This window comes from Otolemur garnettii, unplaced genomic scaffold (genome assembly GCF_000181295.1).
Source record: "Otolemur garnettii isolate 467f Iridium unplaced genomic scaffold, OtoGar3 scaffold00073, whole genome shotgun sequence".
Classification (NCBI taxonomy): Eukaryota; Metazoa; Chordata; class Mammalia; order Primates; family Galagidae; genus Otolemur; species Otolemur garnettii.
In genome coordinates, this window is record NW_003852468.1 from 4,853,272 (window position 1) to 4,873,233 (window position 19,962).

The 19,962-nt window shown below is 46.6% G+C and overlaps 2 protein-coding genes across 3 annotated transcripts in view; both read left to right on the plus strand.

Moving 5' to 3' along the window:
- The window catches only part of IGSF3 (immunoglobulin superfamily member 3), a 98,299-nt gene extending 87,443 nt beyond the window's left edge, over positions 1-10,856 (plus strand). Inside the window, exons 9-11 of the mRNA XM_003793823.2 lie at positions 617-1,024; positions 5,430-5,924; positions 7,727-10,856. Of these exons, the coding sequence (XP_003793871.1) occupies positions 617-1,024; positions 5,430-5,924; positions 7,727-7,977 (1,154 nt within the window). The 3' untranslated portion in view covers positions 7,978-10,856. The remainder of the gene's footprint in view (positions 1-616; positions 1,025-5,429; positions 5,925-7,726) is intronic.
- Positions 10,857-14,348: 3,492 nt separating this feature from the next.
- Positions 14,349-19,962, plus strand: part of CD58 (CD58 molecule) — a 45,916-nt gene continuing 40,302 nt past the window's right edge. For both annotated transcript variants that reach the window (XM_023515512.1, XM_023515511.1), the window contains exon 1: positions 14,349-14,572. In XM_023515512.1, the coding sequence (XP_023371280.1) occupies positions 14,416-14,572 (157 nt within the window). In that variant the 5' untranslated portion in view covers positions 14,349-14,415. The remainder of the gene's footprint in view (positions 14,573-19,962) is intronic.

Here is a 19,962-nt window from a genome sequence, read left to right on the forward strand (position 1 = left end):
TGCGGATGTGTGGTCCTCTCCACTGTGCGCTCTGTGACCTGGTGTCGTGCGGATGTGTGGTCCTCTCCACTAGTGCTTGTTCTCATCAGCACAATAGAAGCAATGAGGTGAGCCGGATGTGGTGGATCACTCCTGTAATCCCAGCACTCTGGGAGGCCGAGGTGGGTCAATTGCCTTAGTTCGTGGGTTCAAGACCAGCCTGAACAAGAGTGAGAGCCCATCTCTAAAAATAGCTCAGCATTTGTGGTGGGCATCTGTAGCCCAGCTACTCAGGAGGTTGAGGCAAGAGTCTCATTTGAGCCCGAGAGTTTGAGGTTGCTATGAGCTATGATGCTACAACACTCAACTGAGGGTGACAAAGTGAGACTCTCTCAAAATGGAAAAGAAAAAAAGGGTAACCAATGAGGTTATGAATTCATTGAAACCTAGACACTGCAGACCCGTGATCAGGGAACTAGAATGTTTAGGGTGCCACATCTGAGAACTTTTTTTGCTAATGGGGTCTGTGCCGCTGTCCTTCATGTTCAGAAGGCACTTGTTCACCTGCCTGTGGAAAGGGTGTGTGCAAATTGCTGGTGTCTTCCTGTTACTAATGTCCCCTTCTTCGCTGTTCCAGACAGCCGCCTGAAGCTCAGCCAAGCCCAGGGGAACCTGTCAGTTCTGGAGACTCAGCAGGTGCAGCTGGAATGTGTGGTCCTGAACCGCACCAGCATGGCCTCCCAGCTCGTGGTGGAGTGGTTTGTATGGAAGCCCAACCACCCTGAGCGGGAGACTGTGGCCCGCCTGAGTCGAGAGGCCACCTTCCAGTATGGAGAGCAGGCGGCCAAGAACAAGCTGCAGGGGCGGCTGCACCTGGAGAGCCCCTCCCCTGGCACGTACCGGCTCTTCATCCAGAACGCGGCTGTGCAGGACAGTGGGACCTATAGCTGCCGCGTGGAGGAGTGGCTGCCCAGCCCCAGCGGTGTGTGGTATAAACGGGCAGAGGACACTGCTGGGCAGACAGCTGTGACCGTCATGCGGCCAGGTGAGGGTTTCTGTCCCCATGCTTCTTCTCTGTTAGGTGTTTCCCCTCAGTGCATAAAATTACTTTATTAATAAATTATTTGCAATCAAATATATAAGCATTTACCTCATCAGTTTGTATTACAGAATTGGCTTAGTTTTTTCCTTGTGAATGGAAAAATGCACATCTGGGTTTGACCTACTAAGGTGGTTCAGTTCTTAATTAGGGTAAAATCTGGCAATTCATTATTCTAAATCATTGTGTTTCCTCTTTAAAGGACATCAGATTTAGATTTGGACAAATAGCGGATATGACCAAAATCTTGAAACAATAGCCACGAGGTTCAGAAAAGCTTTTAGATTTCCAGTGGAAAATAATCGACTTACATGTCTTAAATAGGAAATGATGAAGTATCTTTAGCCTTGACTTTCTCACTTCCTAGTAATTTTATTGGTACTAATGACTATTCTGTGCGTCCTTTTACTTTTCTTACCTTTATTGCTATTTTGAAAGTACCTACATGCATATCTCAATACTAAGTGTATAATTATCGTCACATATTTAACCACATAATTAAAGTTGAGATGTACAAGATTCCTGGGTCCTGTTGTAGCATCACAACATTATTCATGCATCTCAGAGTGAAAAGCCAGTGGTTCCTAGAAGGACCTGGGGCAGGAGTGAATTTGTGACCTCCGTTGGTCCGAGTGTTTTATCGTTTTCTGAGCCCCCTGACGTTGTGGTCTTTGATGTTGGAGGTTTCGGTAATGTCTTTCACGTCTGAGTGGCACGGTTCTTTTTGTTGGTGGAACATAGCTTCACGGTTGCTATATGCGTCCTATGTCACCGAACATGCTTCGGGGAGTTTCATATACCCTTTGTTATGGGAAAGGGCCAGTATCTCACTCACCTGTGTTTTGCCTAAGCTGAAGGGAGATCACCTCTACTTCGAGTTACTCGTATTTTCTCACAAGCTTTTATTTATTTATATATTCTTTTTTGCTTTTTGTCTTGCCTAGAAAGGGTGCTTATCTTTCCCCTATGGTGAAATTGTAGAGAATGGCAGCTGACCCCTCTCCCCTCCTCTACGCCCAGCCATGCTCCGGGTCACCACACTGAGGTGGACTGGGAGGAGACAGACGTTTATTGAGTGTAGCTACATCCCAGTCACAGTTAGGAAACTCAGTGGTGGGCTTTGCTGATGATGAACGAAGGGCCGGAGAGGTCACCACAGAGCCAGCAGGAACAGGCCGAGGGGTCGCCTGGTATCTTTCTTGCTGTACTTTGCGCTCCTGACGTGCCCTTCAAACCTGTGTCTCTGCGTCTGTCTCCTGTTCAACCCAGACGGCTGGCCCGGCTCAGCCTTCCTTCCGTCTGTCTGTCTGCCTGCTCCTGATTGTGTGAGTTGACTGTGCTAATTACAAAACTTGGAAAACAGAAACATACAGATTTGAAAAGGAGCGTTCCCCATAATCTCGCTGCCTACAGATACCTACTGTTAATAACTCAGTGTATGCTTTTTCGTCTTTGCCTCCTATCTTCACATTCCCTCTGTCTCTCTCCCTAAATGAAGCTAGGATCTCACTGCTGTATGTGATTGTTTTTTCTTTTTGCCCTACTCAACATTCTTTTGCAAGCATTTTTCCATGATGTTGGAAGCATTTCATAACCAACATTTTTACTGATTTTGTAACATTCGTTGTGCAGCTGTACGCCAAAGATTTTTTTCCCCCCTCTGAGGTATAAGTTAAACACATGCAAGACTTGAAATAACATAGCTCAATGAGTCGTGTTTTAAAAAATCATCTTCCATTACTCAGGGTCTGAGCATTCCCTGCCAGCTGAAGTGTGTGAAATGAAGGGCTCCTGCCCTCGGTCAGACCGTAGGAGTTGTGTTTGGCTCACATAACGGGGGAAGAGAGAAAACCATACTTGTACCCAGGATAGAAATTGGTGGTCAAGGTAATAGCCAGGGGGCAGTTAATACAGTGCAAAGGCAGCAGTGGGAGTCTAAACATCTTTCCATGACTTATCCTTGGAAAAGGAAAGAATGCCAAAGTTTGAACAGGGAGAAGGGTTGGCTTCTACAAGGGGACAGACACAAGGAACCACATTGGTAGAGAAGTGTGTCAAGGGGAGGAATTTACGGGAAGTGGGAAATTAATCACATTCAAAAAACTTTAATTGAGTCTTTAATGCAACAAGGTACTTGCAGTCCCCCCTCTCCCCAAACTGCAAGTGGTCAAAGAGAAGAAAGCCAAGGGGGAGGAGATGGGGAGGAGGAGCTTCTGAGGCCACTAAATGCTGCATGTCCTCTGGCCAGCTGTGGCCTTGTCATGACCAGTTTGTTGCACATTGCTCAGGCCACCTCCTTTGACACATTAGCCAGTCACTGGGAGCTTTGGAGGGCAGTGTTAGACTCTGCAGGAAAAAAAGCACTATCCATCACTCCTTGGTCTCTGGTATGGCTCGCTAATGGCTTTGGGGTCACACATCAGCCATGCTATCTGGAAAGGTAAGCTGATGAGCTGAATGAGTTGGAGTCATCTGTGAACTGATTTAATCTTCTCCCTCCTGCCGTTTCCTGCCCTCCAGCATATTCTCCTGCCTGTGAGAGCTGGGCTGATGGCCGCGCTGCCACCTGGAGCCAGTTACTAAGCCTTCCTGCGCCAGCAGAGCACACTGACAGTCCAGATGGTCACGAGTGTGCGGGGGGCAGTGGCGCTTGGCAGAGCCCCACAAGAGCAGTGGGGACCCCAGCCTTGTGTTCACCTGTGAAAACATTAAGCCAATTCATCGAAAGCCCAAGACAATACTTGGGAAATGCTCCTAGCTCCCATTTGGTCTTCATCCAAGTAGGATCTGATTTGGTATCTCCACTTTTTTGAGAATACATTGGCATCTTTCATGAACATTTCATAAACAGAGCCAAAGGGAGGCTTTTTAGGAGCTAGGGAGCACATTATTTGTTTGGGACCTATTGCAGTGAGCCAAAAAGGAAAAAAAAAAAAAGGCAGTAAAAAACACGGATCACACAAACCCTGCCTGGTGGTGTCTGTAATGTGGCTCACCTGCTCAGGTAATTTTCTGTGGTGTTCTCTGTGCCCCCCTCAGTTGGGAGGATACTTTGTGTCCATCCTCCTGAGTCATCTGTGCTCTGAGGGAGGGACCCTTTGAGGTCTGTTGTTTGTCACTTGGCATCAATCCTTGGAGAGACAGTGACCTCCTTGGGCTCACTGTGGCTTAGGCAGCAAGTCACGTGCACACAGTTGAAATTCACAAGTCACCATATCTCTATTCAGTGACTGTTCCCAAATCGCTGCCAATTTGGTAGCTTAAAAGAGATTTGTTCTCTCACAGTCTGGAGGCCAGAATTCCAGCATTGGTGCTGCCATAGTTGTGCTCCGCAGCAGGTTCTAGGAGGAATCTCTTCCTTGCCTCTTCCAGCTTCTGTGGCCCCAGGCTGACCTTGGTTCGTAGCTACATCAGTCCTATCTGTCTCCATCACCACGTGGCCTCCTCTCTGCATGTCCTCTCCTGTTCTGATGAGGACACTAGTTGTTTTATTGTCTTTGCCTGCTTGGCCACCATAACAGGATGCCATAGGCTTAAACAACAGACATTTACTTCCTCACATTCCTGGAGGCTGGACATCTGGGATCAGGGTGCCAGCAGGGCCGGACGAGGTGAGGGCTCTTTTTCTGGCTCACAGGCAGCTGCCTCCTTGCTCAGTCGTCATGTAGCCTTTCCTTAGTGCATGTGCCTGGAGAGAAAGACACTCTCCCTCTTCTTACGAGGCCACCATTCCTACTGGATTAGAGCCCTACCCCGATGTCCTCACTTAACCTTAATTACCTCTCACAGCCCTATCTCCAAATATAGCCACAGATTAGAGATTCAAAATAACTAATTTGGTGGGGTGGGGGACATAATGCAGTTCATAGCATAATTCATTGGATTTAGGACCCACCCTAATCCATTATAATCTCCTCTTGGCTAAGTATATCTGCAAAGACCCTATTTCCAAATAAAGTCACATGCTGAGTTTTCAGGTGGACATGAATTTTGGGGAGACCATTCAACCACTACAGGGGGTTACAGTGAAAATAAGTGTCTCTTCCTCCTGGGGTTCTCATAAGCAGCCACATTGCCAGCTTGTGAGGTTTTCCAGTTTCTTATGCAAATATGAACAGATACATATGTCAGAATATTTTTTTTCTGCATACAGTGATATGGAGAATACACAGTGCTCTGTACTCTGATAACTTCTGAGTCTCCTTCCACATCTCGGCATGTAATGGTTTCTAAATGGGTTTTCAGTAGTATTCTGCGAGAGTATTACCACTGTGTATTTAGTGATAGATATTAGTTTGTTTTGAGCAGATAAATTAAAACAGCTTCTTCTCCCTTCTTTGTCCCATCCCAGATGCTGCCCTGCAGGTGGACACATTGGTCCCCAATGCCACGGTGTCTGAGAAGGCAGCTTTTCAACTGGACTGTAACATCGTGTCCCGCTCCAGCCAGGACTCTCGCTTTGCTGTGGCCTGGTATTCCCTGAGGACTAAAGCTGGAGGGAAAAGGGGCAGTTCTGGCCTGGAAGAGCAGGAGGAGGAGAGAGAGGAGGAGGAGGAGGAGGAAGAAGAGGAGGAAGATGAGGAGGATGACCCCACAGAACGCACGGCCCTGTTGAGCGTGGGCCCCGATGCTGTGTTTGGCCCCGAGGGCAGTCCCTGGGAGGGCAGGCTGCGCTTCCAGAGGTTGTCCCCAGTGCTCTACCGGCTCACGGTGCTGCGGGCAAGCCCCCGAGACACAGGCAACTACTCCTGCCGTGTGGAGGAGTGGCTGCCCAGCCCTCAGAGGGAGTGGTACCGGCTGACAGAGGAGGAGTCGGCCCCCATCAGCATCCATGTTCTGGATACAAGTGAGTTTTTGCAGTTATAGAGGAAGGATGTCACTGTTGGTTCCCACTGTGTCTGGAAGATAAATTTAGAGTCTGATTATGGGTTAATTAGCAGTGTTCTTAACCATCATGGGTATTTATTAGTGGGATTTGGGATCTGGTAGGGTTTGACATACTAGTTCATCTAATTGACCCTTGATTGCTTGTGGCATAGGAGTTAAAGTGATAATATACTGTAGAATATTTACAAAGAACTTGATGTTCTACCACATCCTATTTTATAAGATTTCATTGTACAACTTTATTATTACACATTTGTTACTTTGTAGAATATTGAACTTAGTCTCTCTTTAGTGAAATAGCAAGTGTTTCAGACTCACAAGAGGAAGAGAAAAATGAAGCCCGAATACCTCACTGCCATGCTTTCTTTTCTCAAATTTCCAGGTCGTTTTTATTTTGGAGGGTGACTTGGAGGTTTAGGTAGATTTTGCTTCAGGTTAGTTGGGAGGAGCACCCTGGCAGAAATTTGAAGTTACAGGAGCACTGGGAGGAGCTTAGCAGCCAGCCCTGTTGCTACAGAAGGGTCCAGAACCCAAGAGTTTCAGTCCTACTGAAGGACTTTGACGTGAGTCTGGAAGAAAAACTTGCTGGCCTGGATTGGTTGTTGTAAAAAGCACACTTTTGCTGGCCTTGCACCAAAACATGGAATATATCACACTGAAAATGGTGTGTGTTCTAGTAGAATTAGCTATAGTGCAGACATTTTAAAATTGCTGGAATTTTCAACTTCCTTTAGTCAAAACATTCTACCACATGACCTTGATTGGAGTTTTTGAGTTTGGCCTCTATTGCACCTGAGGTTAACATTGTGTTGGATAGAACTATGTAAAATTGAGGTTTACAGGTCAAAAATGGTTGACTATCAGCAATTTCATACACTTTGGAAATCTAATAAGTGCAGGTGTATGGTTCAATTTCTTCAATAATACTGGTGAGCAACAGCTATGCAGTGAAGGGAATGATCTATTGAACCACCTAAAAGTGGTGGTCGTTGTCTACAAGTAAAAGGAAGGTGTTGAGGTGGCCCTTTACCTGCCCACTGTTGATGTCCATGACTAAGCTTCACAGAGCACAGAGATGGCTCAGCAGCCTTATTTTCTCCCAGCAGAGAAAACATAGGCATCCAGGGACAGGTTCCTCCCCAGGTGTAATAAGGTAAAGAACAGCCCTTATTCTTTTCCATACCCAGCTGTAACTAACCCTGAGCTCTGTATAGCCATAGACACACTGAGGACATTTGCAAATGGTCCATAATGCCATTTTAGTTGATAACTTTAATCAGGTAAGCATCATTTCTGGAAAACTGCTCTCAGAGGCTGGCAGGAAGGAAACATGTTATAATCTGAGAGAAGAAAGTTAGTAGCAAACTAAGTGGGAAGGGACACGTGAGATAGAACTGTGTAGGAGATTCAGAACAAACGGGGGCAGCTTCTTTACCATCCTGGATGCCATTGAGTTCCCAGTCAATATGGGACATTTTGTTAAGTGGCTTTCCAAGCAGTAATAATGGATTTCAATGGAAAATGGAAGCACCATTTTGGTGGAATTTACATTTGGGAATTGGGAGAGGCAGGTTGTGAGAAAAGGAACATCAGCGCACTTTCCCAGCGTTGGTGGCCGCCAGGGAAGGGCAGGGTGGTGTGGGAGTGCCACCAAGGAGCTATGCTGGGGCTAGGGCTGGGGCTGGGGCGAGGTCTTCAGGAAGGCACTGGCAGTCGGCCTTCTCAGTTCGCACGTCTGACTTCCCTCGTCCTCCCTTTTAGGTCCCACCCTCCAGTCTGTCATCTGCTCCAACGATGCCCTCTTCTACTTCGTGTTCTTCTACCCTTTCCCCATCTTCGGCATCCTTATCATCACCATCCTGCTGGTGCGCTTCAAGAGCCGCAACTCTAGCAAGAACTCTGAGGGGAAGAACGGGGTGCCCCTGCTGTGGATCAAAGAGCCGCACCTCAACTACTCCCCCACCTGCCTGGAGCCCCCGGTGCTCAGCATCCACCCAGGGGCCATAGACTAGGGGGAACGCCCAACTGACGTCGGCCACAAGGAGCCGAGGCTCTCCCTTGCCGCCTCCGCTCTGTGACTGGACAGTTGACAGCACCCGCCCTCTGGAGTGCCCGTGCAGAACATCGTCAGACTTGAAAAAGCGTTCAGAATTCTCAATCAGTCACAGAGACAGACCACCATTAGATGGCGGTCTCAGTCGGTTAGCGATTTGTGCGCAAAAGTGATCTGCCATTATAGGGTTCTTGTTTTTGTTTTTAGTAATGTAGTGAGTAGCTTCAGGTGCCACACCTGCTCACTGATTCCTCTCGTATTCTCAGATAGATGTGAAAGGGCGTTCATTCTTTGTAAGGTATTCTTGTTTGAATCCCTTTGGTTTCCCCATTTGGGATTCCGTAATGGTGTGGACGAATTTCTCTTACACAAAACTGATGGCAAAAGGAAGGATGAACTTTCTAGTGACAAGGAATCTCTTCCAAGACTTTTTGTTTTTACATTTTTAAAAATGCCACCCATGGATCCAAATATACCCAAACATTTTGTTCTTTTTTTTTAAAATTACTTAACAAGACTTGAAAATTGTGTATAATGTGGGCAATATTTGTATCTTCTCTTTTCCCTCAGCTAGAGTTGTTGGAACCACTTTGTAGTCAAGGTGAAAGCATTGGATTTTGCTTCAAAGAACTGTGTGTGTATGAGCAAAATTCCATATAACCTCATTAGGAGTAGAAGGTGCTTGGCCTGTCTGTCAGGAAGAAAAAAAAAAAAGCTTCATTCTATCCTTGCCAAAAAATAAGAAAACTGTCTTGGTGAACAGGTCAAAAACTCGTGACAGCTCACACTTTCTGACTTAAAATGGGCAGAGGGCGGCTTTTAGCCGCTGCTCACTTTCAGTTTGATCAAAGTCAGTGATTAGAGAAGGAAGGGATGAAAGGCTGAGTACTGGCTTGATCGTGCGCAAGGGCAGTCTCCACCGGACACTGTGGCAGGAGGGCTGCTGTCTGCAGGCATGTTGCCAAAGCTCTTAAAGGACAGTACACACTAAGCCTGGAAGGAGGACAGCCCTCAGCTGAGCACAGGGGCCAAAGCAGCCACTGTATATACCCGGTGGAGGGCATGGAGCTGTCCAACACTGAGTTTGGTGACAAATGGGATACTAAGTTTGGGGAGGGGTGGGAAGGGTAGGGCCTGATGTTGGAGAGTTCAGAGGAGTAATCTACCTCCCTGGAGGTGTGCAGACCAGGCTTTTCTTTCTCCTTCCAAGTAGATTCCTCCATGATATCAATGTCTTCCTTCCCTTTTCCCTTTCCCTCTCTCTCATGCTGTGAGAACACTGGCCAGGGCGAGGTCCAGTTGCAGCCTTTTGCCACCCTTTCCCTAGTCTCAGCAGACAATGGTCGCATACATTGTCTTTGGGGTTTTATTTCCCTTTTTTGGATTATTTTCTACAGTTTTAGGTTGAGTGTTCATTTTATGGTGGCTTTTGTTTTAATGCCCCTTGAGCCCAACCCTGTTACTTGATACTGCAGGCCGGATGCTTGGTGCCCTGGAGCATCATCGGCTGGAAAAGAATTCCTCCATGAAGATGTTTATTATGCTGTTCCTTAACCATATTTTGTTGGCCAAGTGTACCATCTCCCTTCGTCAAGGAATTTGCACCTTGAATCCCAAGAAGAGTCCCAATTTGAAAAAAGCCACCAGGGATTCTGGGATGAAGTCTGACGAGAGAGGTTCCTGCAGAGTCTTGTTCTGAGGGTGAACAGCCTCCAGGGGAGGCTGTGTGAATGCCAATCCTCATCTGAGGCATGCAGGTGCGCAGCCATGCAGGTGGACAGAGCTGGTCAGCAGGTGTGTTGCTGAGCCAAGCTGAGGGGAAGCAAGGCAGTTGCTCAGCCATTTTCTGACAGACTTACATGGCTCTGTCTTTTCCCTCCCGTGTACATCAGTGCCGTCCTACGAGACAGTGCAGTCACCGCCACCTTAATCCTGCTGTTGCCTGGCATGCTGATTCTCATTTATTATGCTGCATCAACATGTTAGAGGTACAGAATCGGCTCAGTCATGAAGAAGGAAGGTCTTTTGCCCCGTTTCTTCATTTCAGGGATGTGGGCTTTCAGTGGGAATTTTCTGACTCAAATTTATAGGCTGAGTCAGTGAGGGAGGAGGACTGACTTTTCATCTGCCTGAATGGAAGGATGCCAGAGGGCTGGCTGGGACTGGGATGTGTAACTAAGATTTTAGTTTGAATTGGTTCACAGCAGTAGAAAACTCAGTGCTGCATGTAATTAAATATGTAAAGCAATCACAGGAAATTTGAAAGGAAAAAAGAAACCGAAGCCAGTATTTTAATAATTGCTCTTTCTGTGTATTTTCTATTGGGCTGGGGGATACCATCAAAGGTTGTGCTTTTCTAGCTTTTTATGACAAACCCCAGGACCTTTGGCCATTTCTATGGAAATGTGGTGTCAGATGAATGGTAATGGTGCCCTCCAGTGGCTGCAAGACCTTATTGCACATTGTCTACTGGAGCTTTAGTCTTCTGAGGCCAAGAGGTGAACTGCTGAACACTCTCTGGACTCAAATACGTCTACAATGTTGCATTAATGAAAAACTACACTGTGCTAGGCGCATTCCAGGACATGAATATGACCACACCCTCTTTCACCAGGGTGTTTTCTGTAGCAAGTTTTCATATTTGTTTCAAACAATGGTTTCTCTGCGTTAATTTTTGAAGAAAAAAGAGGTGGGGTAAGAAAAGTACCCATGCATGATGTAGAGAACTGTTGATTTGTTTTGTTTTTTTAAAGGAAAACTATTTGTAAGATGTTGCACTAAAACATTTTATATACACTTCAGAGACCTGTAGTAAATTATGTTGAAAATATGGCTGTTCACATTTATTTGAGTCTTCGATCCTCCTTTCACTTCACTTCAGCCACTGTCCTCTGCAGAGCTGTGCTGTGGGGGCTGACAGTTCTGCCTCAGTACTGGCCTATTAGGCTCAGGGTCCACAATTTGCCCCACACCCAGGCTCAAAAGTGCCCTTGCACAAGTGATAAAAACACCTTTTCCCCCAAGACACTTTGCTGCCATCTCCTGAAATACATCATAAAAAACATATACCTTCACCCTGACTGCCACGGTAAACAACACACAATACCCCTAGAGCCTGAAAGTCAGGTTCAGAATGTAGATCTCATAGCTTCTAGCTTTCTTGGTGGGTAGGGGGAAGGATGCAGAGAGAGGAGACTGGTGAAGAAGGCTATAACTCTGGACTAGCAGCCAATGCCATCAAACCCTTCAGGGAATATATAAAATATATCCAGCCCTCTTTCTGGTGGCAAGTTCTTACCACCAGAAGGGAGTAGGAATATGGGACAGCTTTGTCCTTGGTGTCTTGGGCCTCTGCCCAAGAATGGGACCACACCATCCTTCCCCAACAATGTGGTACTGCCCTGACTGTGAAATCATCAGCAGGCATTTCCCAGGATGAAGCAAGAGCTGTACATTCTTATGCAGGGAGACCGCACAGCACCTCAGCCTCTGTTCCCTCTGAAATTCCAGTGTTGGGAGGAGGCCTTTACCACATCTGCAAAGCAAGACTGTTAGAGTGATTAAAGCCATAGCGGTGATATGTGATTAGTGAGAACCCACCTGTAATTCTTTAAAATTCATAGAACATGCCAAAAGCACTAAATAGAGGATAAAAAGCAAAGGGAGGTGCACCCTCTTTTTCCATTCTTTTTCTAGGTCCAGGACTTGTGAAGGTTTTGATGGACACTCCCCAGCCACATCTGCTGCGTCCTTATCAACTTCTTGCAGCTGCAGGCTTGGCCGAGAGTTGTGACTATTTATTCCTTGGGTACCCACAGTGGTTCCATGTTAAGTCTTATGTATTAGTTTTGCCTATTTTTTCCCAAATGTTCTCTTTCTGCCAGAGAACATTTTTTAAAGGGAAATAGAGTATTATATAATAAAATTATCCTTCTATGCCCTTTGTGGAAATCCAATGTTTATATAAATGAAGTGAATCTATGCTTCCCCATGAGGATACAATGAAAATGACAATTTACATTTGTGCAGGATTAAGGGCAGTGTTTTGCTGCCTAAGCTTTGTGGGAGCAGTTCCAAGGGCTTGGCAGGAACTAGAGCCAGTGCATGTGAGAATGACATGCCCCAGCCTCTTGAGCAGGCTGAATGGGCCCTCCTTTCTTACCTTCTCATCCATGATTATTTACAGTGTCAAGAAGATGAAATTGGATCTCATAACACTGATCATAAGATGAAAAATATATCCAGCCCTCTTTCTGGTGGCAAGTTCTCAATGTATGAAGGGAGCCTTTTTGGCTGTCTGCTTAACATTGCAGGTCCAGTCTTCTGAGCCATTTTGATTCATGAAGTCTGCTAACCAGGCCTATAAGCACCTCTAAAAGTGCTAGATGGAAGCACAGCATTTTGCTTAATGACAGAGCTGGCACTGCTCCGTGGTCAGAGGAGAGTCCAGCCACAAAGGCATAGGGAGTCATTCCTTACCCAGTGCCTGGAGACTATGACCTGGGAGGTACTTTCCCAGCCCCAGGTGACTGCCATTCTTCTGTCCTGCTCCTGAAGGGTTTGATGGCATTGGCTGCTAGTCCAGAGTTATAGCCTGCTCCCATATGAAAGAGTAAGAGTGGTTGGAGACTTTGGCCTCAGATGGATTCCCAGTTCTGCCCCTTTTTGTGTGACCTTCTGTAAGTCTTTTACTCTCTCCAAGCATCAGTTTCCTCCTTAGTAAAAATGAAGACAGTAATTAACCAGATCCAGGAGCTGCTCTTCACACAGGGCCTAGATTCTAGTGACTGCTGTACAGATGTCTGCTGTCCTATCACTTCTAGCTCAAAAACTTCCAGTGGCTCGCCAGTGTGTGAAGGTCTGACCCCATCCTACCTTTCCAAGTTGGCCCCGAGTTTCCCCCAGCACCCAGCAGGGGGGGAAACTTGATTTCCTCATATCTTATGCAGCAGCTTGCCCTTGGCTTGTGCTCCCAGTGTCCAGAGATGATAAGGAATGTCTTAAGATAGCCAGCTTCTTATTATGGGACATTGGTCCCCTTAAATTTCATTGATAGAGATGCCTTCTAGGATTTTATGGCTGATTTAAATAATTCATGAATTCTTGCAGTACAGCCTCAGTGTCTTGAGTGACTAAGTTTCCCACGCAAACAATAGAGATAGTAGCAACAAGAAAGCATATTTGTGCTCAAATTTCACAACTTAAAGCGTCTTTTGGTCTTTATCTGGCACCAGGGTGTCTAGTTTGTGGCGCTTCCTGGGCTCAAGTGATAACAGAATTCTCTTGAATCCCTCTGCTGGGCAGGGGCAATGCTGATAGCGAATGCTTCTGTCTCAAAGAAAGGGGACTGGTAGGGAGGCTGCTGTGAGCAGCTGGTTCTGAGAACAGAGGCATTTGGTTTGGGATCTGATGGACTTGAGGGAAGGGCAAGCCCAGTCAGGACTGACCCAGAGGGAGACTTAGCTCCTGCTGCAGCTCAGGTACATCTATTCTGGGAGGCCAAATCCTGAGGGAGATAACAGGTCTGAGCCCACAGTCTGAGGGAAAGTCCACAGCTGAGATGGGGAGGAGTGGGGGGAGAAACCAAAGTCTGGAAATCCCAGCTCCGGCTAAGAGAATCCGGGGGGAGGGGACGGTCCAGGAAAGAAAAGCGCTGGGCAGGGCCGGGGGCGGCACCAGCCCACCCCCACATTCTAGCCGTTGTCTACAATGTTCCCTTTCCTTTTAATATTTGAGGAAAAAGTGACTCAAAGAGACTGTGTCGTCCACAGTCCCAGATCGCTGAGGGAACCAAGTTCCCGGGAGCTCCTCGGGGCTTCTGCTCCGCCCGCCCTCCAGCGCGTCCCACACCCGAGGAAAAGTGCTGGGAGTGTGCTAGCCACGGAGATAAACCCGGTTCTCAAAACGCAAGCCATTTTCTCTCCAAGCGGGAAGGAGCGTTCCTTCCTTAAAAAGAGACCGCTGTCGGCCACGCCCCGGGAGCGCGCGCAGACGCCGGCAGACCGCCCAGCGCGGGAGGGCGGGGCGGACGGAGCGCGGAGGGGCGGGCCCAGCGCAGGAGGGGGGGGCGGACGGAGCGCGGAGGGGCGGGCCCAGCGCAGGAGGGCAGGGCGGGGCGGGGGCTTTTTTGGGGGTTGAGGGGAGGTAGGATCTCTGTGTGTAGCCCCGGCTGCAGTCCACTGGCAGCGTCACAGCTCACTGCAGCCCTTAAACTTCTGGGCTCGAGCGATCCTCCTGCCTCAGCCTCCCGGCTGGGTGGGCTGAGACTACAGGCGCGCGCCACTTTGCCGGGCTAACTTTTCTATTTTTCGTAGAGATGGTCTCTGTTGTCTCCTGGCCTTAAGCGATTTTCTCGCCTCTGCCTCCCGAAGTGCTGGGATCAGGAGCGCCCAGCCGGATGCCTGCTTTTGAAAACGCACTCGGGCTGTCCCGGAAGTTGGCGCTGTCCTGGGTCAGGCCCCGGCCTGTCCTGCTCCTTGGTGCCATGGTCCCACGCAGCGGCCCCAGGGAGGCCCTGCTGCTCCTCTGCGCGATCTTCCTGCTGCTGCAGTTTGGTGAGTGGAGCTCCCGCCCCCGGCCCCGGAGCCCGGCACCCTCTCGCGGACTCTGGGCAGCCCCTGGGCTGTCGGTGCCCCCAGGCACGGGGCACGGTAGACACGCGGGGCAGGAGGCGGCTGGGGTCGGGGCCGGGTGTGGGGGTGTGTCAGGAGCACCTCTGAATTCCCTTCCTGTCATCTGGAGGAAACTTTGACCTTAGGAAAGGGACCCAACTCCAGCCCGCTCTCCTCTTCAGAGCGCTTAGGGGTTCTCCGTCTCTAGAAATGCTTCTTGGGCCCCATTCCCGCCATCCGGCCGCTCCCCACCCAGAGCTCATTGACGGGTGTGTGTGTGTGTTTGTGTGTGTGTGCGAGAGAGAGAGAGAGAGAGAGAGAGAGAGAGAGAGAGAGAGAGAGAGAGAGAGAGAGAGTGTTTTCTGAGTGACTGCCATGTTACTTTCTTCGGCCTCCCGCGGGAACGTCGCGAACTTAAGCCGACTTTCTAACTACTTGCCCAGCGTGGGACTCGCCTAAGCCGGGCCGGGCGGCCGGGGCCGTGCTCCCTGGAGAAGGAGGCCTGTCGTCCCCCAGCCCCCGGGCTGGGCACGACCGTCGGGCCCCGATCAGCCTCCCGGGCGCTGCGAGGCGGCCTTTCCGCTCCTCCAGACGCGGAGCAGGGGTGCGGCCAAGAGCAGAGTGGTGGTTCCAAAGTGGTGCAGCTACTGCGCCTTTCTCCTCCCTTCCAAACGTAAGACAACTAGTGTCTAGAACTCTGTTCATCCTTTCCGTCTTCAGCTAAGTCGTCACAGCCCCTCGAAGTGGATGTCTTAGTCTCCATTTCTACCCCTCCACTCCTCCAGACACTGACTCCTGGTCAAGCCATAGCCAAACCCCTGGAGTACAGCGACTCCCCGACTCCTTACTGGTCTCTACTCGAGGGCTCTTTGACCTTGGCAACCGGGTCAGAGAGCTGAGGTGCCTACACCTGTGTCCGCTCTTCCACTGCAAACCCACCTTGCCCATCCAGCTTCTCCACCTCACCTCCTTCTTTGAACAGTCCCTTTGTGGTGGTCTCCCCGCCAAGGCATATATTCATTCAGAGGGCATTTCATTCAGCAAGTATGTATTAAGAAGCCACTCTGTAGGCCTTAAACTGAGGACAAGACTGAGTGGTGTAATCCTCTTTCTAATAATGATTAGCCCTTTCGGGACTGGGCCTGCCTAACTAGGGGAGCCGCCAAACACAGTATTAACAGTGTCAGCTCCAGGGTCAGATATCTGGCTACGGACCCTGGTCCCACCCCTGCAAGATCTGAGTTATGAACTTATAGAAGTTACCTGAGTTCTGTTTATCTCAGTACCTTCACCTTTGAGGAAAAGTATAATAATATACCTACTTCATGGAATTATTGTGAACATCAGTCATTCAATAAATATTCATTGAATTTCAACTACACGTCAGGCACTGTACAAAGGATTGGGGATACAGTGAGGTACCAGTGGTTCTCTGCCTGTGTGAAGCTTACATCATGGTGAGGGAGAGAGATAGTAAGTAAATAAATGAACAAGTATGTAGATGTAAGATGGTCATAAAGTAAAGCAAAGACAGGGGGGATGGAAGTGGTTAATATTTCAAGATGTAAAAAACTTTGGAACGCTTAGAATCTTCATAACGGGCAAAAATAGTACAAGGAACACTTACACACTTTCTCCTCCTGTCACCACACCAGTTAATGTTTTGTCACATTCCTTTTATTTTCACACATACACACACACACACACACACACACACGCTTTTTTTTTTTTTTTTTTTTGTGGCTAAACCATTTGAGAGTTTGCAGACCTCATGGTACCTTACCTATAAATACTTCATCCTGTGCCTCCCAAGAACAAAAGCATTGTTCAGCAAGTCATAGAATCATCGTTGCTGTCAGGAAACTGATACAGTGCTGTTTTCGTGATAGAGTCCAGAAGCCAGTCACGTGCCACACACTTCATTTACTCTAAAGCTATTGCCAATATTTTTGGTACTTTATAACATCGCCGTTTCTGAAGACTCAGGGCCAAGTATTTTTCCATTCTTATTCATTTACACTCTTCTGGAATGAATAGCTTTTGTGCACACACAGACTCCCTTTTAATTTTTTTTTTTTTTTTTAGCATTAGTATGGACTTGTGGGTTTTTTTCTTTTTTAAAGACAACATTGTTGTCATTGTCTATTTTAATGCTCAGTGGCCCCAAATTTGGTAAACTTCAGTGTCCTTTTGCTGTGTTCCTGTCTGATTTCATGTACTTCCTTATTTTCTGATGCAGAAAGACCTTCTGGACTCATTTTGTGGCTTCCTGTCTTAGCCTTAGAATCGTTAGATTCCTTGGTTTCTTTTAGTGGGGACGGTATTTAGGAATCAAGACCTGGGTGCTTGGTGTGCTGAAGACTACTGGAGTCATTGCTTCTCTATCCGTTTCCAAAGCTAAGAAATAGAATTTTTACAAAGACATGAATTTTTCCTCCTATCTCTTAAGACTAATCTAGTCAATTCTTCTGCCTCTTTAACCATTCTATATTTATAACTCTCTTCTCCCTCAGTAAGAACTCCATTCTTAGTATTTTCTTCGTCTATATTAAGCACCAAATAGTATGATTGCTGTCCCAATGCCATTACCAACCACAGACTTACTAAATACAGTTAAAGATTTCTTTGCAGTTCTTTTTATTCGTCAATATAGCCAGTCCCTAGTGTATAATAGTTTGACTTATGATTTCCCAATTTTATGTTAAGTTTTTTGGGACATATCCCATCATAAGTCAGGGAACAGCTATATATCCCAGTGGACATGTGTTGAGTATTATTTTCAAAAATCACTTGGATTCTTTTTTTTTTTTTTTGCTTTCTGTGTTATCATATTATTAATTTGATATATAGTTGCATTAGTTTGTTTCTGTTTCTATTCAATTTTAAGATTCCTGGGACCCTTGGTTTTTAAATATGCAAAATCAAAACTACAGAGGGTGCTAAAAATGTTTGCATATTTTAAGAAAGGAAAGAATTGTTTTAAATTTGTAAAAAATACTCAAGTCATACTTAACATCTGCAGTTACTATTATAGTTACCCAACTTGTATCATCCTTTGATGTCAGTATATATTGGTTATCATGAGAGTTTCACTTTGTTGCCAGGCTGGTCTCCAGGGATCCTCCCACTTCAGCCTTCTGATCCTGTGCTATGATTATAGGCATGAGCCACTGCACCTGAGAGGAACTATATTATTCATTAGATCTATTGGCAGAACCTGCCTTATTTTGCTGTTGTTGACCTTTATAAACTCTTTAACTTGCCAGCTATCTCCCTGACGGGACTGTATGTTGCTTGTATAAAGGAACCAAGGAACCAAGTCACTTACTAAATTTAAGAAATTTTCCTTTCATTATCTTTTTTTTGTTTTTTTTTTGAGACGGAGCCTCAAGCTATCCCCCTGGGTAGAGTGCCATGGCATCATGCTCACAGCAACCTCCAACTCCTGGGCTCTAGCGAGTCTCCTGCCTCAGCCTCCCAAGCAGCTGGGACCACAGGCGCCCGCCACAACGCCCGGCTATTTTTTTGGTTGCAGCCGTCATTGTTGTTTGGCGGGCCCGGGCTGGGGATTCGAACCCGCCACCTTAGGTGTATGTGGCTGGCGCCTTAGCCGCTTGAGCCACAGGCGCGGAGCCTCATTGATCTGTTTTAATTTTTTTTTTTTTGGCCGGGGCTCGGTTTGAACCCACCATCTCCGGCCTATGGGGCCAGTGCCCTACTCCTTTGAGCCATGGGCACTGCCCTGTTTTAATTTTTTTTAACAGAACAGATTGTTAAATCTGGATGTTAGATGATAACGCATTTGTCAAGCATTTCTCCACTTGAAGTTATCTCACGTTATTATGTGAGACTTGTTCTGCTTTGCTACAATCAAGATTCAGATAGTCTGTGTGTTTTTATTTAGGAAAAATAATTCCAGTGCAACTAGATCCAGTATTATAATGGGATGTGAATAGTAATAGCTGCCATGAGTTGAGCACATACTCTGCCAATAGATCTTTATTTTCATTTTAAAAAAGTCAATAGATTGAGAGAATCCAAATTGAATTCTGTTACACGTATATGTTGTATAGGGTGAAGTGTGGGCTTTTAGTGTATCCATGATTCACATAGTGCACAATTGTATGTGAAAGGTAATTTTACAGTCCTCACTCCCTTCCGCCTCCCCCCTTTTAAGTCTGCACTGTGTGTGTCGGTACAGAGCCATCCCTTCACTCCACCTTCCGTGAAAGAGCATGCAACATTTCTTCTTCTGTTCCTGACTTACTTCACTTAGGATCATGCCTCCAGTTCCATCCAAGTTCCTGTAAAAGACATCATTTTATTCTTATGGCTGAGAAGTACTCCACGATGTGTGTGTGTGTAGATATCACATTTCCTTATCCACTCATCAGTAGATGGGCACTTAGCTTGATTCCCTATCTTGGTGGTTATGAATTGTGCTATAATAAACATATGATTGCAGGTGTCTTTTTGACATAATGATTTCTTTTCCTTTGGATACATACCAGATATTTTTTGTTTTGAGACTCTCACTAGGTCGCCTTTGATAGAATGCCACGGCATCACAGCCCACAGCAATCTCAAACTCTTGAGCTTAAGCGATTCTCTTGCCTCAGCCTCCTGAGTTGCTGGGACTACAGGTGCCCACCACAACACCCAGCTATTTTTGGTTACAGTTGTCATTGTTGTTTAGCTGGCCTGGGCTGGGTTTGAACCCACTACCCTTGGTGCATGTGGCCAGCGCCATAGCCACTGTGCTATGGGGCGCCGAGCTGACAAACACTAGATTTTTGTTTTCATTTAATTGTCACACATATTTTATTAGGTAGGGACTCTTTAAGAGGAGAACAAAGTTTAGGTAAGTTAAGTACCTTGTCTGCATTCACGCAGCAAATAAGTGGCAGAGTGGGACTGAACTCAGGTCCTTCAGAATCAAAATTCATTCCCTTAACTGATCTGTTGCATTTCCAGCCTAAATCAATAAAGCAATCTTTTAACGATCAGTACAATTTATCTCTTACATGTGCCATGGATAATTGTCTAATGAAATTTTGCCGAAATGTGAAATTATATAGGAGGGCACAATTACTAGTCATATAAGATTGTATTCAATATGATAATTTTTAATGGGAAAGGTATTTCTTTTGGCCATGGAATTCAGAGTGAGATTTCAGTTATGAATTTTTATATTATTATTAGCATTTTGTCACATACTTTCTCTAGACACAACTCACTCCTATACACTTTAGTATAATCCAAAAACATTATCATATCTCTGAACATTAACACTAATTCCATAATATCACCTAACTCCCACCCTTATTCAAGTT